The sequence below is a fragment of the Sceloporus occidentalis genome, unplaced genomic scaffold (assembly GCF_023333645.1).
Source record: "Sceloporus occidentalis isolate IW3139 unplaced genomic scaffold, rSceOcc1.0.p SCAF_103, whole genome shotgun sequence".
NCBI classification, from domain to species: Eukaryota; Metazoa; Chordata; class Lepidosauria; order Squamata; family Phrynosomatidae; genus Sceloporus; species Sceloporus occidentalis.
In genome coordinates this window covers 29,177-56,495 of record NW_028317083.1, presented here as the reverse complement: position 1 = coordinate 56,495, position 27,319 = coordinate 29,177, and the positions used below count along the sequence as shown (strand labels likewise).

At 44.6% G+C, this 27,319-nt stretch overlaps 2 protein-coding genes across 2 annotated transcripts; one reads left to right on the top strand and one right to left on the bottom strand.

The window, feature by feature from the left end:
• The first annotated feature begins 404 nt into the window (after window positions 1-404).
• Window positions 405-13,629, top strand: LOC149283456 (diacylglycerol lipase-beta-like). The gene is made up of 15 exons (XM_089497423.1): window positions 405-499; window positions 1,940-2,091; window positions 2,680-2,854; window positions 3,610-3,871; window positions 5,202-5,324; window positions 6,222-6,349; window positions 7,000-7,126; window positions 7,213-7,296; window positions 8,583-8,660; window positions 9,427-9,507; window positions 9,988-10,115; window positions 11,168-11,236; window positions 11,324-11,396; window positions 12,042-12,289; window positions 13,431-13,629. The coding sequence occupies exons 1-15, from the start codon at window positions 405-407 to the stop codon at window positions 13,627-13,629; spliced, it is 2,022 nt and encodes a 673-aa protein (XP_089353549.1).
• A 4,935-nt stretch (window positions 13,630-18,564) lies between these two features.
• On the bottom strand, window positions 18,565-26,868 carry LOC149283455 (ras-related C3 botulinum toxin substrate 1-like). Its single transcript, XM_089497519.1, has 6 exons — window positions 26,834-26,868; window positions 21,950-22,021; window positions 21,342-21,459; window positions 19,959-20,021; window positions 19,453-19,612; window positions 18,565-18,695 (listed from the first exon to the last, which is right to left on the bottom strand). Exons 1-6 carry the CDS (start codon window positions 26,866-26,868, stop codon window positions 18,565-18,567), a joined length of 579 nt encoding a protein of 192 aa, XP_089353645.1.
• Between the last annotated feature and the right edge of the window lie 451 nt (window positions 26,869-27,319).

Below are 27,319 nucleotides of genomic sequence, written 5' to 3'. Positions count from 1 at the left end.
GATAAAAAAGTGATGCTGATGGCTAGTGGTTGTATCACCATGGCAACTATTGGGATCGGTGGTAACATTATAATGGTTTTTATAGCAACAAAACCACATTTTTCTATCCTTGCATCAGTATATTTTTTTTTTTTTTTAGCGATAATCTTTACTGTTCGTTCACATTGTGTTAAAGGGTGGAAACGTTGATTAGTGTAGCAGCAGTTGTTTCCGCACGGACGGTAAACAGCGCCGCACACGGAGTGCAGGGATGGGGAAATGGTGTTTGTTGAGGCACTCAGGAAACAGGGTGTGGATACGGAGTCGTGTACCCCGGGAAACAGAGGCAACCTAACAACTTCGGGGCTGATTATACGGACCCCCGGGGCCCTCGCACTCTTTCCTTCCCCCGGCCCGGCGGCAGGATGCCCGGGTTGCTTATGTTTGGCCGGCGCTGGGCTATCGCCAGCGATGATCTCGTGTTTCCTGGAGCCTTCGAGCTGCTGGTGAGGCTGATATGGTGAGTGCTGACATGTCCTCCCTGCGGGTGTCCTTAATATAGAGAAAGGGCTGGGGACTCTTTGTAGCCATTTGTACAGGAGGCTTGCCCCAGAGGGCCAAGATTCTTCAAACCGCAGTGCGTTTAATAAGAGGTGTATATGTATATATCAGCTGCTTTATGACTTCAGTGTTCATATAGCGACATTAAGTATCATTCCAGTGAGACAGTCTGTCCCGGTGAAGTCAGCCGGCGGGCCCGTTTCTGGGGTCTTTCCTGTCTCCTATAAACCAGGCGGTGGCGTTTCACACGTCTCTCTGAGGCCAGCTTCACCCTTATAGATCATACATGTCGTGTATGAGGTGACCAGGACTGGCCTGTTACGGGGTGACCGGGTCCGGCCAGTGACGGGGTGACCGGGTCCGGCCAGTGACGGGGTGACCGGGTCCGGCCTGTTACGGGGTGACCGGGGCCGGCCAGTGACGGGGTGACTTCGGCTGCAGCTAACGAGAAACGCGTTGGCAGCCATCCTGTGTTTCATATCTCAGGCCCTGAGTCAGGTTCCTATTGCTGGCCGTCCGCCATCAGCTCAGGGGACCTGAATTGGAACTAAGCTCGGGTCTGGGTTATTCATAAAGCAGACCAGACGTCTCTAAGGACCTTATTATAATATGTGTTACAGGAAGGCTAACGGTACCACCGCTCTGTCCCGTGATCCATCCCATTCTGTACATAGACTACCCCTACTATTGTTTTCCTGCCCCAGCATTTTCTATGCATTTACTTCTTTAATGTTGCAGAGCTCAGGGATGGGGTGCCGCTGGGGAGCTTATGCTTTGGGGTTCCATGAATAGAAATCCATCCTGGATAATGTTGTCCCGTTGCGTCCGTTTCTTTTTATTTCTCCTCTTTGGTGCGAAAGAAAACGGTTTCAGCTGAAGCCGGAAGGAAAGTGTTGCAAGTCCTTATTACCAACCTCGATGACTCGGTGCCGACGGCGTGCTAACAATGTTGGGAAGAGTTTAAATGTCACAATAGAGCTGGGAAGGATAATGTTGATCATCTTAGAAGGTTATAAAGCTTTTGAGTGGCTGGGATTCATGGGAGTTAGCATTCTACCTGTCATTTGCAGCAGTGTCTGATAATACATTGTTGGGATTTTCTAGCATTCCCCATAAAAATGCCTAAAATTATTTCTCCACTAATAATCATTTTATTTTAATGATTTTTTTCTCATTCTATCGGTATTAATATTGCACATTTTTTTTTGAATATAAGCGTAATTAAGGTATCTTTTTAAGGACAGCAATTAAAATGCTGCCAAAATTTTTTTGGGCATCCAATGGGGTGAATAAAATGGGAGATAAATTGGAAATGGTCAAAAACCTTCTGAACATAATTACTGATTATTTATTGTGTTCGATTTTATTTATATCTGTTTGCTTCTCTCTCTCTCTCCAGGTGGATCGGGATCGTGGCGCTTTATTCTGTCCACAAAGGTCACTTTGAATGTGTCGGCGGACCCGCTCTACACAGTTATCTGATTGTGCTGATTGTCCTTTTGGCAGCCATCATTTGCACCCTCTCCGCCATCGTATATGTCAGCATGCAAGGTAAACGGCTTAGAATTCTCCCTTTTTATACTCCAGCGTCTCCCTAGCTTTGTTTAATATCGGTCTAAAGGAGCAGGTTATTCTTTCGAAGTAAAAAAAAAAAACTTGCCTTAAGGAGAAGCTGCAGCTTCTACCCCTTTTCCTTCTCCCCCTTTTCCTTCTCCCTTTTTTCCTTCTCCCCTATAGAAACATGATATTGGGAACATGTGTTACAGCATGTTATACATTCCAAAGTATGAGGATGTTCTGCTTCACATATAACATCTGCTCAGGACCTTGCAATTTCTAAGCAGGACAGATAAGCTGGAATTGAAGAGAAGACTCCCATTATTGCTTAATGATTTGAATGGCTATTGTAAGATAACAGCTTAGTTGCTGTAAATTTGCTAATGTCGTGACTTTATTTATCACTATTGCTTGATTAAAGCCAGCGGTAGATATAGGAGTCGTGTGTTTTTTCCCCCTGGTATCTGCTTAAAAGATTGCGTGATAAAAGTATCGTTTCCATGCAATAAGCTGTGTAATATAACAGTTGCCTTAGTGTAGTAATGTGCTACGTGTTTAATTTTTTCCGTGTTTTCCCTCCAGGTACTATCTCCAACCCTGGCCCGCGGAAGTGCATGCCTAAAGTGATGTATGTGCGTCTCACGCTGTACCTCCCCGAGCTGGCGTGGGCCGTATTGGGGGCCGTCTGGGTGTCCGACAACAGTGTGCGATGTGACAAAGCACTAGTGCACGTCGTGCTCCTGACGGTTATCGCCAGGTAACGTATGTTGGAGTGCATATACATCTAACCTGATTGCATCTCAATTAAAAAAAAGTGTAAATGCACACATAGTTATCATATATACAGTATATGATATTGTAGCCATTATGTATATGATGGCTATAGTGTCCATTTAATGAATACAGATATATATATATATATATATATATATATATATATATATATATATATATATATATATATATATGTATGTATACATACATGGTATACCACCCACAGAATGGATCCCAGTGAAGTGTAAAAAATGCCTAGTACCCAAATCTGTCCCTAAATGCAATCCACTCATGAAACCGCGTACTACAGCTGATGGCGGTAGGTCCTGGTTTCCTAAATGGTGAGCCAAGTATAGTGCAATGAATGTCCTCCATGGTGCTGTGGAATATCCTCCTTTTCGCCTAAACCACAAGAGAAATTGGCTGCATTCACTCGCCCGAGCACCAGGGAGGCAGGGTGTCCTTTATCTACTTCCAGGCCGACCTGTCCGTGACTCAAACACTTAATCTACCTACACCCTGGCCCCGTTTACCTTCTTTAAATTCAATTTCCATGCCAGTCTTTCCAGTGACATTGCTGATGGCCTAGTTAACAAGGAATCTGTTCTGGAATCCCCAGTACAGCTAACTCGCATAATAATCTACATAACTTGTTATAATTGTAATTAATTATTATTGGTGTTTCTGGTTACTGGCAGGTTTTTTTCCATTAAATACTTGGTTTCCCTGTTTTTGCAGTTGGGTAATCTTATTCTTCACCATGATAGCGGTCGTTATTGTTTTCGATCCACTGGGCCACAAGAAGGCGTTATACTACGCGGACAACGAAATTCACAACCTGGAGAGCAGCCAGTCCCACCAGGTGCTCTCCAACGTCAAGAAAACCGCCGCCAGGGTTTGGGAGACTCGCATCCGACTCCTGTGCTGCTGCGCTGGGAATGACAATGACAACAGAGTCGCCTTCTCCAGCATCGCAGAACTCCTCAGCTCCTTCTTCTCTGTAAGTTTTAAAGCCGACCTGTATGGATTTCTGAACTAAAATGTAACGTGAGCGGTGTACTGTATGTGTAGTGGAGACTGATCTTGTGTGTATACCATGGGATCAACTATCTTAACACGCGGTTCTCTGGCTATGAATAATTACTCCTCGCCATTACTTTTCTCTCTCTTTCCGTTTGTCAATTTGCTTGTTGTTTCGGGCAGCCTTGGTCGGGGTGGGTGAGGAGGGGAGAGACTGGATAGTAATCGGGTAATGCTGGCCCCGTCTGAGGCTGCTGCTGATCTCGGCTTCCATGTTCCCTGCACATGATATACTTGCCTCCGGTCGGCTCCGTTGCAGGCTCCCGTGCACATGTGTGGAAAGTGCTGCCATTGACTTCAATAGATGCACTTTTCTGCAATTGATTGACTGCTTCCAGCAGCCAATCAGTGACGAGCGTGATCAGACGAAGGAGGGGAAGGGCTGCTCCTGCTGCAGGGGAACATCTTCTGTGTCATGGAAGCGTTTGATGCAGCATTGTTTTCTATCTCAAATAATTGAGATAGTTGTAATAAAGTGAATTTGCAGCCGACGCGTTGCGTTAAAAAGCACGTTTTTGTTTTGCAAGCGCTTTCCCAAAATTGCAGGTTGTGGCAACACAACGGGGATTGTTGCAACAATGTTTCCTGTAACAGTTTATTGTCTTCTGTTAAAGGATCAACATGACGTTTTGTTGTTACTATAGAAACGTAACACTTCTTAAACAAAAGCAGTGTTTTTATGTGAATAAATCTTCAGAATAATAAAATGGCAGGTTGGATTAGGTTTATTTTCTTAATATGCTAAACAGAATTTAGTGGGTTTTTTTTGTCTAAGTGGAACCGCACCTTCAACTCCACTTTGACCAAGGAGAGAAAATGAGGACAGCCGAGTGACATCATATATTTGTGTGTATGTATGTATATATAATATATAATACACACCCCTATGTCTTACAGACATACAATGCATGAGCTCCCGCATTCTTCCTGCACTCACTCAGTATTAATGGATTTGCAGTTTCAGTTCAGGAAATGAATCGACATTAGCGTTAGGCGTGATCTATGTGACCTCACTTGTATTGCACGTCGTGTAATAACACTTCTGTTGCCACTGTCATATTATAAAGAATGCGCGCGTTACAGTGTGCCACACACACGGGTAAGGCGAGTATCAAAATAAAACGTATGATCAGAACAAGAACGGGACGGAACCGTATTGCCTCTAAATATATTGGTAAACTATTTTTTTTTTTTTAAAAGCCAGATTATGTGAAGTGTTAATAAAAGATTGTGTGTAACCCGTTTCTTAGGACACAGACTTGGTGCCCAGCGACATTGCTGCGGGGCTCACTCTTCTTCACCAAGAACAGGACAAAGTGGAGCTCAGCAGGGATCCTGACGAGGTGGTGTGCAGCTCACCACCACATTCTGGGGTAAGAACCCGTTAGATAGAACTTCATTCATCACCGCAGAGATATAAAAACGCCGGCAGCGTATTCATTCAATGAAGTGCGGTTGGTGCTTCCTCTCTGCTCCCATTCCCGGGCCCTGCGTGAAAGTCCAAGTTGGGGGGACACCTGCTGCGACCAGGGACAGATCTGGGCTTCAATTGGCACAAATCTCTTTTAGTAACCCTTTGTGTGCTGGTTGCAGAACGAGGGTTACAGGGAACATTGCAAAGAACCCGATTGGAAAAAATCCATCACGGTCAAAGAACTGCGAGGTCTTATGAGCGATAGCCTCGACGTGGACTATCTCTCCTCGAGAGCTCGATGGAAAGTAGCAACATGCTCTAGTAGGAGTTTCAGCAGAACCCTCACCCCGCGTCCCGTGTAACTCCGCTGGGGCCACAAGCAGAAAACCCCGGCCAACTTGAAATGATATACCCTCTGATAATGATATCTGATATTGATATACTCTCTATCTTTGTCCCTTTTTTTTTACACTTTTCTGTTATGCCATTTAAGTAGCTCCCTGTAAATACAAATGTCTCTGCAGCGGCCCCAAAAGTTTGAGTCTCCTACTGGCGCTCCTCCATGGAGTGTTACTGAATGAGTATAGCTCAAGTCCTGTCTTACGTATTAAGGAGGGTGTGCAGACCCTCGGCGGCCCTTCCATAACTCCTTGCGGAGTATTAAGCCGCGCAGTCTGGTGGATAGGAAAGAACCAGTGAAGAAAGTTGGCTTCCAGGCGTCATTCTTACTGTTAAATCCACAAACCCTTCCCCGAAACACTTGTCACGTGATGAGGAGTCATTGATAAGCTTCGGCCTTTAGAGGAAAGAATGGATGTCCAATCTGCTCCGTCTCACCGCATGTTTATCCTTTCAGGGGGAGGAACTGGAAGTGGAGTTGGAGAAGGCCGCTCATTACATGAAGTTTGCAGTGGCTGCCTATGGTTGGCCTCTTTACATATACGGCAATCCGATTACCGGGCTGTGTAAGCTCTGCGGAGAGGGGTGAGTAGCCGCCGGCCTTCCGATGGAAGTGACCAAGTAATTGCTCCCTACTATTTACGAGGATTGTTTAGCATTTATTGTAAGTCCATGTCTGCACGTATGGCTAGCGGAGAGCATACCGTCTGTTCTCATAAAGGTTATGTTTGTGAAGTATGTAAAAGTGGAACGGCCTCCCAGCAGAAGTGGTAGAGGTTAATACATTGAGCTGAACGCTTCTTTATATACGTTTTCTGGTTATCATGTGGGCTTCTGCTTCATGGGTAGCTCAAGGTCTTGCTCTCCTTAGTAGCCACAGATTGCTTGTCTGTGGTTCTAATTCCTACTCCTGTCTGCCATGTTTTTTTGAAAGTCTGATAAAGGACTGCAGTGCGGATTTCAGAAAAGCTGAGTCCGCGTAATGAAACATGGACGCCGGAGGAAATCCTCTCCAGGCTGGCTTGTGAAATCTTGCCTTTAGTCGCAGCGACCGTTGCCCTTTGGTCCTGGATGGTGCGCTGACCGATGCCCTCCCCGTTCTAAGTGCACTGTGTGCCAATATGTTATTGTTCTGTTCCACGCATCGTGTTATTTATGACCGAAAGATAAAGATACCCCGTGAGCCGCCAAACTATTACCAGTTGCTGAGTTGTTTTTTTTTTCCCTCCCCTCAGTTGCCAGCATAAAAGAGCAGAGTATGAAATAGTGGGGGGCGACCATCTGAACTTTCACTTTGGTTCCATTTTGCAAACCACGGGCCTCCAGTACCGCGACTTCATCCACATCAGTTTCCATAACAAGGTGAGAGACCCCCGAGCCGCTCTGTTCCAGCAGCTGAAATATCCACTCATTTCTGACATTTTCTTTCGTTCTTTCTTTTTTTGTAGATTTATGAAATCCCCTTTTTTGTAGCCCTCGACCATAAAACTGAAGCCATCTTGGTATCTGTAAGAGGAACATTATCCCTTGAGGTACATAATGTGACGCATTCTGGTGTATGTCAAGTATATGACGACGGTTAACCCTTTAATGGCAACAAGCGGAATACATTGTTGTACCACGTGCTGCACATCCCTCTTGGGCTTAACAGTTAACCAAACTCATTTTATGGGTAGAAATAGTAAACTGATGTTGTGAATTAAGCATTTTGTCTTAAATTATCTGTTTTTGAAATCACTTATGCCTTATAGCGTGACATGCTGTAAGACCTATTATCAATCAATTATTTTAATTATTTTTATGACAGCATCAATGCCTAAAGTATCCTTAATTCCTCCAATTCTTTTTTTTTTTTTTTTTGCTGGCAACACCTAATTGTCATATGACACGAAAGCCGGCACTTGTCCGACAAATTGTTGCCAAACTGAAAAAGCTTCTTAAGATTTTTATGTAATTTAACCTTGAGAGGAAAGAGTCATATAGGGGGCAATTAATCTTTTGTTTTAGTGGAACGGCACCTCGGATTAATTAATTTTGTCAGATTAAGAGGTCTGCAGTTCCCTTACTGAGTGGCCTGATCAGAGGAGAGAGCAGTTAGTGGCCGGATCAGAGGAGAGAGCAGTGAGTGGCCGGATCAGAGGAGAGAGCAGTGAGTGGCCAGATGATCAGAGGAGAGAGCAGTGAGTGACCGGATGATCAGAGGAGAGAGCAGTGAGTGACCGGATGATCAGAGGAGAGAGCAGTGAGTGACCGGATGATCAGAGGAGAGAGCAGTGAGTGACCGGATGATCAGAGGAGAGAGCAGTGAGTGACCGGATGATCAGAGGAGAGAGCAGTGAGTGACCGGATGATCAGAGGAGAGAGCAGTGAGTGACCGGATGATCAGAGGAGAGAGCAGTGAGTGACCGGATGATCAGAGGAGAGAGCAGTGAGTGACCGGATGATCAGAGGAGAGAGCAGTGAGTGACCGGATGATCAGAGGAGAGAGCAGTGAGTGACCGGATGATCAGAGGAGAGAGCAGTGAGTGACCGGATGATCAGAGGAGAGAGCAGTGAGTGACCGGATGATCAGAGGAGAGAGCAGTGAGTGACCGGATGATCAGAGGAGAGAGCAGTGAGTGACCGGATGATCAGAGGGGAGCAGTGAGTGACCGGATGATCAGAGGAGAGCAGTGAGTGGCCGGATCAGAGGAGAGAGCAGTGAGTGACCGGATGATCAGAGGGGAGCAGTGAGTGGCCGGATCAGAGGAGAGCAGGGTCTTGATAAACACTCTATAGAATGAATATTAATCGTGTTATTGCATGTTTTGCTGCGGAGGACGTCCTCACCGATCTGTCCGCCGACTGTGAAAATCTCCACACGGAAGGAGTGGAGGGAGATTGTTTGTCACACAAGGTCAGTCATCGTATTTAATTTTCTGATCGTAGGAAATGAAATGTTCTGCGTTTTGCTCTGAGAGTCGCCTCAACAACTAATGATTTCCAACATCAAACAAAATAGATTTAACAATAAAATAAAATATTTAAAAACACAACACATTTAATAGTTTAGTAAATGGACCCCTCGGTGGGCCACAGACAGCTTCCGTACATCAGAATTTGACAGATGGAAATATGTTGATTTATTAACACAAATATTTACCTAATTAAAGTGTAGCCCCCCAGTGCCGGGGGTGAAATAGGTAAGATTAGTTTTCTTAGTTGGAAGTCATTGAGGGACTCGTCACGGCTCAGCTAAGAAACATCGGCTGAGATTCTGTCCAGACCCCCTTTGAACATGCGCAGCAAACACTCCGATTGAAAGTGGGAGCGCTTTCCTGCCACTGATTTGCTGATAAGTCAGATAAGTGCCTTATTTTATTTATTTTTTCATTTTGAAGAATACATATAAAGTACTCACAGAGTACATTAAAGGGGATATTAGGGATATTATATGGTCCCTTTAACTATATTTTTGCAGAAAATCCTTCTTTCCCCCCTCGGAGTCAGGAACTGTTTGCAAAGAATTCCTGCTAGGCGTAGAACGTCCGGGCTGCGCTTCTCGTGTCTGGACAGGTTCAGGGAATTTGCAGATCCCGATCGCCGTGTTATTTGCTGAAATGCCTGACATGTTTGAAGCAGGAATATTTGCTCCTTTTAACAATTTTTTTAAATTTTTTAAGGGAATTACGCAAGCGGCCCGTTATATTTACGAACGGCTTATAAATGACGGGATTTTGAACCAAGCCTTTTCCATCGCCCCGGTGAGTATTTTCAGCAAATGCTGCAGCATTCGTCGCCGAGACGTACGCTCAGGGAGTAAGCAGATGTATTCTGGTACCGAGACGTAGTCCAAGCTGCAGCCCTCCAGCTGCTGCAGGACTACATCTCCCATAATGCTCTTTCAGCTAAGGGGCTTGCTGAGGAGGATGGGAGATGTAGTCCTGCAGCAGCTGGAGGGCCGCACGTGGAACCCCCTGGACTAAGCAGATGTATTCCGGTACAGAGACCCCCGTTCCCCTGTCCTCTGATCTTTTATATTATTAAAATATTTTCTGTACGCTTCCAGACCTCACTTAAATGTTTTTTTGCAAACAGAATATAAATGTATTTTTATTTAAAACTATTACCATGCGACGGACGTGTAAATCGGCATTGTGTGGCATTTGATTATTGCGAAACACTTTGGCTGCAGCGATGTAACGGTACACATTATCTGATCTATACATGTCACATACGTGTAGGAATACAAGCTCGTCATTGTGGGACACAGTTTGGGAGCCGGAGCGGCGTCTGTGTTGGCGATTCTACTCCGGAGTTCCTTCCCCACGTTGAAGTGTTATGCGTTCTCTCCACCGGGCGGCCTGCTAAGGTAATGCGTTATAACGATGGAACCACCGCTTCCTGCCCCTAAGGGGACTTCGACCGTCGTATGCACTCTAATGCCTACGATAGCCGCGGAGAGAGTGCTTACTGGGGAGGAATAATCATTAAGGTATCACGGAATGGACATTCCGTAATATAGTTACTCTTTAAAAGGCAGCTCCTGCGCATGTCACGCTGCACCTTATCATCCACTGATAAAAGGAGACGTTAATGTGCAGTATCTGGCGACCGACGCGCTTTCCGTTTACTCTCCAGACCTTTCGACTAATAAATGATTATCGTGCTTTTTAGAGGGTGTTTTTTGTTAACCCTTTCTTGCCCCTGGTAATAGCCCTGGCCGTCTACTTATAAATGTGGAGGGGGATATGCCAGGTCAATTCAAACACAAGAGACCGAGGGAGACTGATTTAAAGCAGGGAAACCGGGAATTACTAATACTTCTTCCTGGAAATACTTCTGTTGACCCCGATGATCCGTGACGGCAGAGAGGGAGCGGCGGTCTGTGCTTTCAGTGAAAACATAGTGTAGCTCCTTGTGTAACAAGATGTCATGATAAAAAACTAGAGGGGCAGAGGCTTAGGTGGTAGATAAGTGAAACAGCCTCCCAGAAGAAGTGGTAGAGGATAATACAGTGAGGGAATGTAAACATACATGGGATAGACATAAAGCTATCCTGAATCGAGACCAACGACTGATTACGTCTGAGTTTTTACACAAGGAAAAAGGGCAGATTAGACGGGCTGATTGGCTCTCATCTGACATCAAATTCTGTGTTTCACTTGGGCTTTTACAGTAAGGGGTTCTTCATTGAGGGGGAATCTACGCTTTATGTGTAACAGCAACTACTTCTACCAGAGTTAAATGGATCTGTCACAGGATACTTGTTCAATCTCCCTGTAGGATGTCTGCGTATCGTAACTCGTCCGCGGAGAGCAGATACTGACATGCCTGCTTATTGTATGTAAAATGCTACATTCCTCGTGTTAAACTCTCTCTCTATCTCCCTCCCTCTCCCTCTCGCTCTCTCTCGATCTGCAGCAAAGCACTTTCCGACTATACAAAGGATTTCATCATCTCCATCATTGTGGGAAAGGATCTGGTTCCGAGGTAATGGATCATGGCGTTTGTATCTACCTATTGTCTGGTTCAGGTGGTAACAGAAATGTATAGCTGAGTCTGTATTTCTGTCTGTAGGCTCAGTTTACCCAACATGGAGGATTTAAAGGCAAGAATATTGAGGATGGTTGTGAACTGCAATCGGCCCAAGGTACGTGAAATTCGTATGCAAGCACTGAGCAGACGCTGATGGGGGGGGGTGTCAGAACCCCTTTTGGCAAGGATCGGTGAAGCAGATATCGTTTGCTTCACTGATACCTTTGTGATGTCTCAGAAGCTCTGCTTGTTGAGTTTACCGGGGGTGCTGCTCGTCTGGCCAGATGGCCAAAAAATGGGAAAATGCAGTAATCCCAACTTTATATACTTTCACCAGCCTGCTGAATCCAGCCTTTGGTAGGAGAATCGGCCATTGTCAGCAGGACTTTCCTTCTTATAAGGAAGGTCATTACTGTGGCTCATGCACCGTCATTGTTGTCAAACCGGGCAGAACGTTGCTTAAAGGAGGCCAGTGGGCCAGATGGAGTTTTCAGTGGTTTTTCTTTTGGCCCTTGATTGTGTTCATGACATCATGGAGGAGTTACATGAAGATTTATTGGGCCAAGAAAGAAAAATGTCAAGTGACCTCAGAGGCCAGATGGAATGACATCATCAACTTGAGCACATGTACAGCCCGGCACATAAATTGAACAGGGAATGTGTTTTTGGATTTTGTGTCCACATTTTAAACCTTTCTGTCAGTATTTCTGTCTGCTGTGATATCCAGAGAATGTAACTTTGTTCTTGTGCTCGGCTTTAGTACCAGATCCTGCTGCGGGGGTGCTGGTATGAAATATTTGGTGGAAACCCAGATGACTTCCCGACTGAACTCGATGGCAGAAACCGCTCGCTGTCACAACCACTACTCGCTGAGCAAGCGTTACTGGTTCACACATCACCTTCATACAATACCCTGATAGAGGCGTCTCCGACAGGCTCTCCAAGGCATTCTCCTCTGTATCTGCCAGGGAAGATCATCCACATCATCACAGAGAGAAGATCAGGATGGTGAGTAAATCCAGCTGACTCTTGCCGACCCACAGAACAGTCCCCAAGAACATAAGATCCGGGATCGATTTTATCTAAAGGTTTCCTTACAGAGCCCTGAAACCTTGAAAATAACTTTGTCATCTCTGATAGATGCTACTTACTAGCAGGAGATTAAAAATATATATTTTCAGACATTGTGCTCTTTTCTTTAAAACATTTCTAGTGTTTGAATAATGTTTTCAGGTGGCTGCATATTAGCCACCTGTATGCGTTCTGTTAGCCCAATCTACTAGACACACACCTGACTCCCTTATCATTCTGCTTACGGTAAACAATGGAATGGCTCAGTCTTAATCACCCAGCTGATAATGATAGTGTAAAGAGGAACAGAGCATATTCATAAAGAATCGGCTGAGCGTGGTGATCACATGATTGAAGCCAATGGCAGCCTCAGGTCTGCAGGTAAAGGAAGTAATGGGAGAAATTTCAGTTGTTTACCTACATTACTGTATTTTATGCTCAAGGGGACTTCCCTGCTCCACAGTGTGTTGGAGGTAATGCGTTGTTTACCTGGTGAAATGAGGTATGTACTGAACAATGAGGAAATGAGATATATATATATCTATATATATATCATGTGATTAGGGAAATGCCAACATGATCTCACGGTTTCTTTCCCCAAAGTAAATCCGGCTCTAAAATAAATCCGTGCATTTCACAGAAGTCCGCTTGCATTTTACACGGAGCCAGAGTTTAGAATGTTCTGAGTTTGTAAAATTTCTAATAGCCTAAAACCCAGTATATATTACTGTAATGCTAGGGCTGCATGGTAGGGTCCCGATGCCACCATTCAGGGTACACCCTGTTAACGGCCCCTGGCACCCCCACAGGCACTAGGGGATTACTGGTTGGTAGGGCTGGGAATACTGGTGGGATCTTAGGATTGGTACTGTGTCTGAAGCCTCTGTTTTCTAGGATTTCCTTTGGAGGGCAAACAGAATGGAAATGAATGACTTATTACTACCTGTTTGTCCAGTATCTCCAAAATGGGACATTTATGGTTAAAAAGTTACCATCTACAAACTATACTTTTTATAATTGAGAAAGAGGGGTTCTGGACTTACTGAGTTAAGTGAAGTATCTATTTTTCTTTTCTCAGGTTGTGCTTTTCGGATGTCAAGTACAGCGTCAAGTGGTCAAAGGAAACGGCGTTCAGCGGTATATACATCAGTCCCCGGATGATCACGGATCACATGCCGGACGTTGTACTTAAGGCTTTAAAGAGTCTGTGTAAGGAAAGAACCAGCTGCGCTTCCTGCCAATCACCGCAAGGCATTTTATACGGAAATCGGATATAACACACGGGCGGACCGCAAGCACAACGCCACGTTTTAGCTTTCATGCTTAACCGCCGCGGACTGGAGAGACCAAATCTAAAGGAACGGGGAGAAGTCCCGGGTGTTAAGCAGTTTGTGTTTTGTGAACGTTTGACATTTTCATTAAATGCAAGTGTTTAGGAAGCAGCTAATCCTCCCTTATGCAGGAAGACTGGAGAGGGGGCTACAAGGACCCCAAATGCCAGATGATTGAAAGTCTCTGGATACCGGAAGACATAAAGTGTTCGCAGCTTTCTAGCTTCTGAAGCATACTACGCACTTGGGATTGGAACATTGAAGCAGAGTTGTTGGATAGATCCATGTGTAATCCCCATGTATGTGTGTATAATTTGCACAATTTTCAGTTGTCCAAAAATTACGAAAACATGTATGATGTATGTACGAGCCATGTTTTTACAGTGTGGTGTTCTAGCACGGCTTACCCCTTCATCAGGACAGAGCGTATTTAGTTGAACGACGGCTACAGCACAAACTAAATAGAAGATGAGCGATTGTTAAAATATAAGAAAATAGATCAATAGGTAAAGCGGGTTTGACGTGATAAAGTGCGCCTTTCTTCCATAACTCTGTCCTGATGCAGGTGTGTCCTTATACAAATACTTCGAATAACTTTATTTTAAAAAAATCTCAAAATCCCTAATAACAATAAAGTGTATTCACAGTACATCGCTGGTGTACCGGTGCTAACGAGGGGTCATAACAATAGTTTTAGGTATTGAATTGCAAGCTCCTGCTGTATTACAGTATATTGCACAACATTCAGTGGTATATGACGATATACGTTACAAGTATTAATATTACGTTTTAAATTGTAACAAATTAAGGGAATATTTTCTGCTGGGTTTTTCTGTTTTGATCCAAATGCTTTAAAAAAATTTTTCAAAAAAAGGCACGATGTTAAATGGGTTTGCATTGTTCACTAACTTTAAACCAAGCACGGCCTTCGCCCTCGGTATATAATCTGCTCATTGTTAGTAAAACATTTGCTTTGCTTGGTACGCGTCCGGGACCCGTTCACCCAGGAAGTTGATAAATCTGCCGTCCGATCCCTAATCGTTGAAGAATGACTCACAATCAGGCGACCGGGTCTGCTGCTACTTAGCAAACACGCCGCAGACGCGAACAAACGCAATCCAATTACTACACAGAAAGCGTAGTCACAGAAAATCCCTTTACTGGTGCGAGAGACCACAGAATCAAGTGTCTTGTTTAACAAATCAAATCCAGACCAGTTTAACCAGTAACTATTTCCTCATGGTGACAAAATATTACTGCAGAGAGTTACCGAGTAAAGAAGAGGATTAAAAAGCCTTGAACTTGAAACCTCTTGTCAGGTACGGGAACCGGGCCTCTAAAAGGGTTGGGAAAATAAAGTTTGGGACACCTGATAATTGACTGGTGGTCGCAGAGTAAGTTAAGTTGTATAAACAAACAGACCTTAGAAGTCACTTCTTTAGATGTCAAAAGGTTGCAGCACCTTTGAGGTCGTCCTGTGTAGACCCGAGGTAAGTTAGTCAGCGACTAACTCCTTTCTCGTAAGCCTGGTGGCGATGCGTTATGGAAGACGTGGTTGCTTCGCAGCTCCAGGGCGATATGTTGGTCACCCTTTGGTAAAGTAACCTTTTGCACCTCAGCTCTGCTTTCATTAGTCCTGTTGTGACCTTTATGTGGATCTGATGGCCCTAACACAACAGGTAGCATTACAACCCCCTGTGAATCTCCACAAACCTACGTGAATCTTTGTTGTGTATTTTATTTTTCATTAGGCATGGCTAGAAATTGAGTTTGGGCCAGAAATATAAAGGTTGGATTGACCTGCTCCATTTACCAACAATAGAAAAAAAAAAAAAGTTTTGTTCCACAAACATTTCAGACATTGCTATGGACTCTAAATAAAATCAATGTTCTTTTCTACGGGCAGCAGATTTATTTCTTGTTTACATGGTGTCGGTGATACTTTCCTAGGTATATAAATGTTTTTAATGGATGGCTTGCTGCCAAAATGTCTTTTAATTTGATGAATGGCAGATAATGGCACCTGCGTCAAAGAGCATTGCACCTCTTCATAAAAACATGACAAACCCAAGGGGATTCCCAGAAGGGGAAAGTCTCGGCAGCAAGGAAACTAAACCCTGCGAAAGCCATGATCGGAGCTTGAGGTCATGTTACATATCCTTAGGCCCTGAGGGGTTAACAAAAGGCCCTACTGGAACACCACAGGTTAAAGCAAAACCCCACAACGATATCTAGGTTATTCCTATATTATATGTTCATCATACGGCTCGCTCTGCTTCTGCTGGAATCATTTCATGAAAAACTTAAGCATACCCCATGCAAGAACATTAACTATATTTTTATTTGAATAAAGTCTCATATGAGTCTTCATGGAGAACATGCACTTTTACTAAAAGTATAATTATCAGCAATGGTTTCCAGCATAAAAAAATGCACACAATTAGGGCAATTTAAATTAGTCCCAAGGTTAAAAGTGTTTTTTGGTTTTTTTTTCCTCTGATTAAGAACGGATTTAAGAAGTTTACTTGCAATTCATTCGTATAAGCGACAAATCTGCACGTGAAACAAATTTAAAACAGAACCTTCCTCTTTCTGAAGTAAATAGTAAAAGCAATCCCGGTTACTCGTTAAAACGAGAAGCTAGCACTTCCTTTTGACTTGCCTCGGATATCACCGGCTCACTGCTTTACTCGCAGTTAATGGAGGGGCTTGCACACTCGTAATGTATTCATAACCCCTATAGGTACTCGGCCCCCTGCAATGCTAAAGCCTTTGACACAGGTCTGAAACTCTCATAGGGAACGGGTGGGCTTAAAACGTGCCGTTCTACCTACTTATCTAAATGTAACATTAGCACAGCGTTAAGAATGTCTTTCCTAGAGTCCGATGTGCAAAACCCTGCCCAAAATGCTCTTATCAAGCAAAAATTAGCAATGTTTAACATAGGCAGACACGGATTAGTCATATCCAGAGAAACCGGGGAGAAAGATGGAAAGTGCTTTGTTTTGTAATAAAATATTCAGTTCAAAGAATAGAATGAGATCTGCGAAAGTTTGTTTGCTGAACATGCTGGCGTTTAATGTGTTGCTTAAGTGGAACAGCACCTTTAAAAAAGGCGCACATTAGGCATTCATGGGGCGAGCAGACGAACAAACGCTTCCCCGTCTCCACACCACATACGTTCGAACGCTCTAACGTTTCAGAACAGACAATGTTCAAAAAGCGCCGCAATTAAAAAGAAGCGGATGGAATTTTTCTGTGGTTTAAGGATTTATTAATTCAAACATGCATGTAAAACACTAAATTGCATTAGCAAAAGATCAATGTAAAAACACTGTTCACAATTTCCGCAACATTCTCGAATGTTGGTTTAGTTTGTTCGCGTTGTAGTTTGTTGTTTGCAAGGTTTGCTAGTGTTTAGGGGTGTGCATTAGATCATCAACGCTTGCTCTAGAATAAAGACCTCACAGTCCCAAGATATCAAAACTCATAAAAGCAATCATGATGTCACAAAATGTCACGAAAGGCGGGGGTAAAATTAGTATACGGTAACCGTGTCGGTATATCCGGCAATAGAGGAACAGGTAAGGAATATGCGTCATAAGAATGGCTAACACAAAGAGGAATTATGGGAATAGCCGCGTCACATGATTTGTACACCTAGTGTTATTATAGAAAGAAAGGCCATCAATTGCACACCTTTAAGCAAAAGTAACAAGTAGAACAGTATTAGATTTAACTGTATCAGAACTACAAAAATGCAAATTACAATAATAATCAGAAAGATATTAAAATACAAGGTATGTTTCTACGAGCAACTCAACATGGAAAGCTTGTACAGCTCAGAACCTGTGGGAATGACCATCGGAAAGAGACCCCTCCGTTTTATTTTAGTTTTTTGCCGGAAAGGCACAGAAAGCGAGTCTGACGGAACCAGACCGATACACTCCACTATACAGCCGGAAGAACCTACCCCAAAACGGTTCTGGGCACCCCCAGCGACAAAGGGACCAAATCTAAATGCCTTACCTGAAGAAAATATATATTTATATATCACGTGTGTGACCTCAAATACAGTAATGCATCAGATGTTCGTGTAGAAGCAGGGGCGCCGTTTCAATACTGCAGCTCATTCCCGATCGTTTAAAACCTGAATATTTGCTTTAAATTTTAATCTTAATACAATTGTGTCCAAAAGCAGATTAGTACCCTTTAACCAGTTAACTTTATTTCAACTGAAGCGGTAAAAAGTTACATAAAAGATCTAACGTTCCTAAATAACCATTTGGATTTTACAATGCAATACAGTGAATTAAGGTTAATAATGCCTTTAATATATGCAGTAAGCACCTACAACGGGCATTTCCCCCAAAGTTTATTATCTTAACAGGTACTTGTTTGTTTTTAACACACAAAAAAAAAACTAAACCCGAGTAAAAGACAAAATGTCTTTAATATACATTATTTAACCTCCTCAGTGCCTGATAGGTGTGCAAACTGTTGTGAAGCACGGGCCGTTTATATCCCTAATCACAAAGGCTTTTATAAGCAACACCATGCCTCGCGCACACCACTGGCACCTTAAGGGTTAACGGCTCATGCTTGAACCAAGCTGAGTAAAGGTTTTGGCAACTCGATTAGTCTAAGCAAAGGAAAACAGATTTGCGGAGAATAAGGCTAAGTAAATTGGGTGATATTTTAGTGGAGTAAGGGGGAAAAAAAATATGTTCATTTTTCTAGGATAAGAGAAACCGTTAGAATTTGATGGGCTCAAATTTTATAGGCAAAAAAATGAATTATTACAAACAGGGCTAGGAGTTGGCATTGCGAGTCTCAAGAATCCCATTTGAGCGTGCAAACTCAGACAGACGGGCGCGACGTTTACAAGATCCGGCACTTTCTCTTCCTCTTCTTGACTGGGGGTGGGCAGAGGACCGCCCGAATGGCTTCGTCAAACACCGTCTTCAGACCTCGCTGTGTAAGTGCGGAACACTCCAAGTACTTCACTGCACCTGGAAAACCATTCAAACATCTCCTTAACATATTTCATTCCCTCCTGCTTCCACGCTGGTTTTAAAAATGCATCCTATGCTCAAAGGGTTAATCCACAGCTCAGCTATACAGGTCAGTTAAGCTCACATCCATTGGTTTGTAATCCTGGCGCAAAAAACTTTGAAAGGGGGCCTTATCACCATAGCAACCGAGCATCCTACCCATTGTACAATACCACCGATCACTACTTTTCAGCGGCTTGATGCCAAGTAATCCTTTTAAAACCAGGCTTTCAGAAGGCACCCGGGACAGGAAAATAATAATTTGGGTAAAGATTTGAAAGATCTGCATCTTATTCTCAGGCTGGAAAGGTTTACCTGCTAAGGGCGCAAGCTGATCATTTTATACGCCTGCGTAGTTATTTTCTCTTCACTGGCAGCCCTTAAGACAAGGGTGTCCAACCTGCGGCCCTCCAGCTGCTGCAGGACTTCATCTCCCATAATGCTCTTTCAGCTAAGGAGATGTAGTCCTGCAGCAGCGGGAGGGCCGCAGGTTGGACACTACTGCCTTAAGAGGTCCTCCGGCTATGACTCTAAGCAAGGACTCCCCACCCCTCTACTACTGTATTCTGGCTCCAGAGGGGAGTATGACATCATGCAGAGGGTACAGTCACACTTTCGGTAATTTTGTCTTTTGCACCTGAAGAGAATTTCTAGAAGAAAAGCCCCCCTAACAGCAAGTGGCATAAATGGCAAAGCGTCGCAAGGTTTTCCCTACCGATCTCTTTAGCCATGGCGAGTCCCTGAGGGTAGGTAATGGGTGTGAGCTTCTTCTCTTTCAGCTTTTCAATGGTGTCTTTGTCGTCTCTCAAATCAAGCTTCGTGCCTACAAGTATAATGGGTGTGTTGGGGCAATGGTGTCGCACTTCCGGGTACCACTACACAGAAAACGGGGAAGTTAGCAAACAGCACAGGTTGGAGTTACTCAGCGATCGAAATAAAACAGCAAACGGAGCGAGAGCAAACAGCAGATTATCAGGGGACAGGGATCCGCGCAGCCACACAAAACATTCAGTCTGACGGATAAAACTGCACGCGGCCTTTGTAGTGATCAGACAGCTTAACGCCGACTGACGGAGAGCAGCCAGGGCGCGCGGCGAACACGATGACCCCAGAGCCTACCGACTGCACAAAGCAGGCTGGACGAACTTCTACCCCACAGACGCACCCCGCCTATTCCTATACCTATTAACTCATCAAAACCAAAGGGGAGCGCGACATTACCTTGGCACGGACGTTTTCAAACGATGCAGGGCTCACGAGTGAAAAGCAAATTAAGAACACATCCTGGGGGAGAAAAAAACCAAAACATTTATATGGAGCAGATCACCAGCACCCCTTAAATGCATAACTACGGCTTTATGGGTCGTATATTCTATCGGTCACGTGAGCCATTGATCATTGTCTGACCGTCTATATAAATCAGTGTGGGTAAATATCTATAGCAGTATTTATTGTGTTCAACAGTCACAACCAAGTCTGTCTGTCTGTCTGTCTGTCAATCCTGAGCGCCATCCAACACTTAACAAGGAGGGTCAATAAACAGCTGAAAGCATTATTGGGAGAAGGCCAACGAGTTTCTGGGGTTGATAAATAACGTGCTGGGTACAACACACATTTCATGAATATTTAAGAAAGCATTATCCAATAAAAAACTATATCTAACCTACAATGAATGCCATTTCTATATATTTCTACATTTATATATATTTATGCATTTATATATGGCTGTTTATGGCAGAACCCGTTAGATGTTGGACAGCGCTGATGTGATGTAAGCTACCGTGTGAAAAGACAACAGAGTAATAAAAGATAAGAAAGTCGCAGCAAAAGCCAACGTGGCCACTGAAAGAAGACGAGCAACAAACCAGAATCAGGGAAACGACGAATGGATTAAACATACGGACAAGAAAAGACCAAATCACTTCCTATTTCTGCCAATCATTGGGAATTGTAGATCAAGATGACATTAAAAGCATTAATGGTGCTCTGCATGCAAAGGGGGGACATTGCCATTTATACCCCACACCAACACAAGGTGGTTTGCGCAACGCTGAGCGGGGGGGCAAGGGGGGGGGGGATTAACTCACCAAGACATTTGCGGATGGGGGGCTCGGGCTTAGGGCCTAGCAAAAAACACTCAGGTTCAAATGCAGATTTTTAGTGCTACATAGTTGCTCATCTCCTTTTTGGAAGAAAATGTTACCTGCAGCTTTCCCTTGGAATGCATAAATAGCTTTATATAGGTTTTATGAGCAAAATATACAGCCATACACAAGAGTCATTGTCATGCTATAGTGTTCCTTGTGATGCTACCAAGACTACCTTACGCAATGTTTAACTTATGGTTCCATTATATATATATATACATACATACACACACACACACACATATATATATATATACTAGGTGCATATCATTGTCTCCATTCTACGAAAAGGCCTTGTTTCTCCCAGAAACACAACAGGGGCGTAAAATAGATTTATACAAAAAATACGCAACATGGGAAAACCTGTTGGACCAGTCTGTAAATGTCAAAGCTAAGATTTTTTGAGAACTTCAGAGATCAAACAAGTTTCAGGTATGTGTTTTCTAAACGCCTTTACCGTTTGGGGGTAGGATAAGGGACGCAGTCTGTCGTAATCTTCCTGGCCAGCTGTATCCCACAAGCCCAAGTTCACCGGCTTCCCATCTACCATAACATTGGCAGAGTAGTTGTCAAAACTAAAAGGTGGATCAGAAAACAGTCGTGTTATTTAAACATCGCTAACCCAGGAGCAGCCACTAACAGAACATAAAACAGGAGCGAGTTCACAAAGGCCAATGTTAGAGAGTCCACCCAATGTGTAGACGCCAAGACGAGGCACTTCCGTAGACTTTAAATGCTTGGGAAGTTTAGGTGCCAGCATTATGTCGGGACTCTAGCTCTATAACGTGTATGTATGTATATGTATCTATCTCTTAAAGGCTCGGCTGGAAGTCTATCCTCCAACACAACTTACTGCCACCTACACACACGAGCAATCAATGCTGGGACAGAGAGGAGAGCGGCGTTACTGTAAGGGAGCAGGGGGCATGTATACGTAACCTGTGACAACTGCTCTTCTATGCTGCAGCTTGCTCATAAATCAGCCGGGTAGAACACGGTCATCATTTTACTCAGAGTGGTTAAAACACAGAACACGTAGATTTCCGGGTATTTCTGGATACTTACACAGTTGGGATGTACTCGCCGGGGAAGGCATTGGTGGTGTAACTGATCAACAAGCAAGTCTTACCTACAGCCCTGCAAAGGAGAGAGTGGGAAAAGTCAGCATTCATACTAAATCGGCAGCGCTCAGAAATCAGTGATACGGCGCATGCAGGTGGACGGGAGACACGCGCTCAACGCGATGGATTCAGCGGGCGAATAGAAGAGGCTGCGTGAAAATATTAATTGGAAATACATTAATTCTGGGGTTTCACTGCCGAGCGCATGACTTTTACCAACGTGGATGCGCCGGCCGATCCATCCGTGGTCTGTTAATATCAGAGCTTAAAACCCTCATCGGCTTCCTACTGTATTTCCTGCTAATAAACGTGGATTTACTCGCTATTTGCAGAGGCCCGCAGCCCGCAGATGAGCAGCCCATCCCCCACGGATTTCAGTTCAGAGTCCCGCTGCGTTATTGATATTTTGCGTGATTTTTATGTTCTGTAAGCGTCACGCTGCTGTGAAACCGGCGTTTATTGGCAGGTTATCAGAGCACCTTTGATAATATACCACAAGAGACCATATGACGGTATAACATTAACCCTACTGGTATCCAAAGCACAGTAAGCACCGCTTACCGCACCATCTGCTATAAAACTATTTAATCTCTTTTAAGGTATAAAATGCCCCAAACATTCCGATTACGGAACCAGTTTGTCAGTATTTATAGTCATTTTCATAAAAACTCTTTCCTAAGGAGGAAGTAAATGGCATTATTTCACAGGCCTTACTGGAAATTCCCTTAATGTTACTTCTACTTTCACCCAGTCCCTCGCTGGAGGCGCAGCAAGCGGCGATCGAGTAACGAGTGAAAGCGGAAGCGCATGAAGCAGGAGCAGTAATCGTTAAAGTGTGGATTTGCTCATATAGCAGCCGGGTCCATGTCAGAGATTTTGCCTGGACGCCCAGCACAGACGGTTGCTGCTGTAAGAATGATTGCATGGGCTGTTGCTATACGATGCAGCTGAAAATGCATCATTCATCGTGCAGTCGAAGTACAGGAATGTGACGTTATCGAGGGGCGCATAAAACTCCAGTCTTCATGCACCACAGACAGGCCACAATTACTGACCCAAACTAAAGCAGGGCCACCCAATTCAACATTAAAGTACTTGTTCTCTCACACACTGAATCCCGGCTTACTTGTGGCCCTTAACCTCTGGGTTTAATTTCCATTACGTTCCATGTTGGCCGCCATTGTAGTCAGTGGTGATATTTTGGGTAACTTTCCCTGCACAATCACACTGAGCTACTAGTTGATTTTTGTAGGAGTCCTTTTTAACCCCTTAGCGCTTTGACATATCAAAGGGGCAATAATACCCGATATCAGTTATGTGTCAGCCTACCGGGGTCTTAATGCTCAATAACAGAAGCAGATAAACCACAAACTTTCTTCATTGGTAAAGGTGTTTTGTACTCTATTGTTCCCCAAAGATTTTATTCAAAGCCAGCTTATTAGCACCATATTAAATACAATGACACCCACTGGTTGGTGATGTGGAGAAGACGGAGGCAATAGTAACAGGGTCCCCACAGCCTCGCTTCAATTCACACTACAGAAGCGATATCCCAGAGACCGTACCGTATATATGAGCGTTTATTACGTGTAGAAACTTGAAAGACCCTGCACGGCCCACCACAACACTCCATGCACACGAGGACATGTCTTTATAGAAAGATGGCGTTATGGAAATACAAGCTGGTATTTATCGCCCCTTCCCACAATTATCTGATTACAGAAGGGGAAGGGAGACGGGAAAATAACGAAAGGACAGCAGATGCCATCCACATAACATTTCATTCACAACGCGTGCCCTGATAATAAAGGGTAAGAGTCTCGGCTGATACCGCGGAGCATTCCTTAACACCGCTATCTACTGGATCCAGAAGGCCGGGGAGGGAATATCTGCCGCTATCTGACTCATGAAACAGATGTGCCTCAAATTAACACATAATCACAATGTGTAAATCTGGCTTAGTGTCGAAGCACAACCACTCAATGCACCGTACAAAAGCACATCACTGCGGCCTAGCAGGCTCGGGGGAGGGGAAGTAATGATTTATTTATATATTTAACACTAACAGTGCCACAGCCACGACAACAAGCAATACCCCGATCATTCCTCACTAAAAAGCAATATATTTGTCATGAATGAAGCTCACTCTGCAGCACTGGGTTTGTGTAAAACTTAAGCCTCAACGCCTGCATACAAAAGAGTTATTGTTAATGACAGCCATAGATACACGGCCCTAACAATTACCCCGACTCCTGAACCCGCGAGACAGCGAGAGACAGCAATGCTGCCCTGTGATGACTTTACGAGGGGTTAGTTGGGACCCTCCATCCAGCATCTTATAGCTTTCTGTGCGAGTATCTAAAAGGCACCGACGGCAGACATTCATTTACAGGTCACAGTTTTAATATGAAGACAAACAATGTACCGGAGCAGCCTAACGAAATGTACCGAGAACCCTTCCAGCAGGGTAATAAAGCAAAGCGCATACTTAAGTATTTGGCAAGGAGGATGTAGTATGTAGTATTTATCAGGTTCAGTTGCACGCGCCACCGCATCTCATTCCGTTTACACTTAAATCCTTTTCTCCATTTCGCTTTTTCCGGTTATGCCAGTAAAATGTTTGTGACTTCAACACAAAAGCGCACACAGCAGCTCTGTTGGCGGGGACTGATCTGGTGTATTCGGGGACATCCGTGATAAAGGAGCGATTTACAGAAGATGACGTTGTGCCCCCGGTCACAGCAACACAGAGGGGGGCTGTAAACTAGACTATTGCACATGGAAGACAAAAATATTCTCTTTCTTTTTAACTCAACCGCCTTCCAAAGCTGGTACGAGACCCTAATGATAAACAGTTACCCACCGCACAGAGCAAAAACAGAGAAACGGGGAGCACGGAAAGCACAAGACACATACACATTCAGATTCCCGGGTCGCTGCTAGAATTATAATCAATACACAAAACAGAGCGAGAATTCAGCGAATACCTTTCAAAAACATTGAAATACGTACTGGCATAAATACTGGGGATTCTGTCACATTACACGGCCATATACTGTTAAACCCTCCGATTCAGCTCCTTGGTGAGCAATAAAGCCATGAAAAAAATACATAGGATTCGCCAAACTTGGGGTAATTTGATGAAAATAACTTTATGGTTCAGATACACGTCTTTTGAATGGTATTCGGACAAATTCTTGCTTTGTTTGTAGAGTAGTGCAGTGGGAGCGGGCCGGGGGCAGCACGCGCTCCCCGCATCCTCACGGAAGTGCAAGCCACCTCTCACATTAAAGGAAATGTTATTCCAAACCCTACGAGCAATGACTGCCCCGTACCAGGAAACCCAACATCCGTCTGTCCGTCAGCCAAAGAGCCAACAAACCACAGTCCCCACTACGGGAAGCAGCCAGAAATCCAGCGATACCGTAGGAATAAGCCTCGGGTTACCCTTATGTTTACACGCTAAACATGTTGTCTTAAACGCCAAAACTGACAGATCACGTTGCCTGACCACATGAAACAGGAGAAAGCATGTCAAACGTATGCAAAGCGCTTATTATCATATAACAGACCAACATAACAGTAACACTCCCAACAAGAACACACAGCCAGCGGCATCAACGCTGCTGGCGTCCGTGAGGTTTGGTTTTCACACCGAAGCCCTGCCGGTGAGGAGGTTGGTCTGAGATTCCCTAATGAAATCCATTACAATAACGTTTGTATTTATACAGCGCTTCTTACAGCCCATACATTTAAAGGGCCTGATTTAGACTTGAGAGCATTTGGCTGACAAGCTTACAGTCTAGAACCCTTGGTGTCACAGAGCTGAGTACTGATACCTGTGAGTACTTGACCGAGACAAATCAGTATCAGCAGCCATAAAAATACTTTATTTCCCTTAGACGAATACCCGGGACCCACGCGCCCGATGGTCCAAGTCATTAAAACAGTGAGATGATTTTACTATTCGCTCCGCCTCCTGTCCGACACGGTCAGATACCGGCACGGCTCAAGCCATACAATCACCGGACAACCTGAGATTTGTCTTCTCATTTAGGGTGGAGGTCAAACCAGCGCCTGAGCTCAGCGCGTCACACAACCTATTGAATAATGTTTTCAATTATTCTGTTCTGTATCCCTAATAAATCAAAATAAACGCCTACCCCAAAATCCAGCAGTAAATACAGGCTGGAGATGGACAGGGATCCTGGGGTCAGTGCAATCAATCATTTCCCCTGGAATGCAGATGTGTAGATACTCTGCACCACTAGCCATTTTTGGGATCTTAACATACACCCCCCCCCCCCCCCCACAGCCTCCCATCATATGCACACAGCCGGGATCCCTGCCCCCCACCCTCCCTCTAGCAATGTGTATACCCAGAACCTCTGTCTCATTTCCTCTGACTGGATAAACAATTGGGGGTGTTCTACCCCAGCCTGCCATAAGCTACACACCCCTCCGGCGCCGAATGACCCCATTGTGGGGTACATCGAACATGCTCCCACCCATCAGCAGCTGGATTCCATCACACCCTCCCCTTCCTAGGCCTCTGCCCTGATTTACAGCCGATGGGTGGGGGCCCCTAACAGGATCCAAGCCTTTAGATGTGGGCCCCAAGACCGAGGCCAACGAAATGGGCAGGGTCACCAAAGAGCCCCAATGCCCCTAAATCAGGGCGTGCAATAAAAAAAAAAGGGGTGCAGATGGCCCACTGACACTTAACCATTTAGTCGCTGCGGGGGCAGAAAATAACATCTCAACTGAGCAAAAAAAAATAAAATAATAATAATAAAGGGATAGAAATCGAAAAATAGATGTCACTTACCCGTCCCCTACCACCACGCACTTAATGGCCTGCATGGCTGCCTTGGCGTCGAAGCTCCCGGTAGTCCGGGCGGGAAAGCCGATAGAGAGGAAAGCGCAGAGGAGGCCTAAAGTGTCTCGGGGGTAAAGCGCTGTGGCCGGGGAGTGAGTCCAGCCTCTGGTACACCGCGTACCCCTAAGACTGAACGCTGAATGGAGGCGCTAAATGCTAATACCGCGGCCACCACCCTGCGCCCGAGCATTAAACACCTCAGCGAGATACAGGAAGCCGCTGTGTCCGCGTCACTACCGGCCTCGCCTCGAAACGCCTCGGGGACGCGCAAGGTGCGCCCTATCTCACGTGCCCGCGCAGAACGCGAGCTCGATGACGTCAGGGATTCGATGCTCGTGAGTCGTGATTGTCTGTTGTGCATGAGCGGCTCAGGACGTAGTGCCGGCTTCCGGGTCAGCTGATCCCAGCGGTGTGCGTGGTTATACCCTGACACAG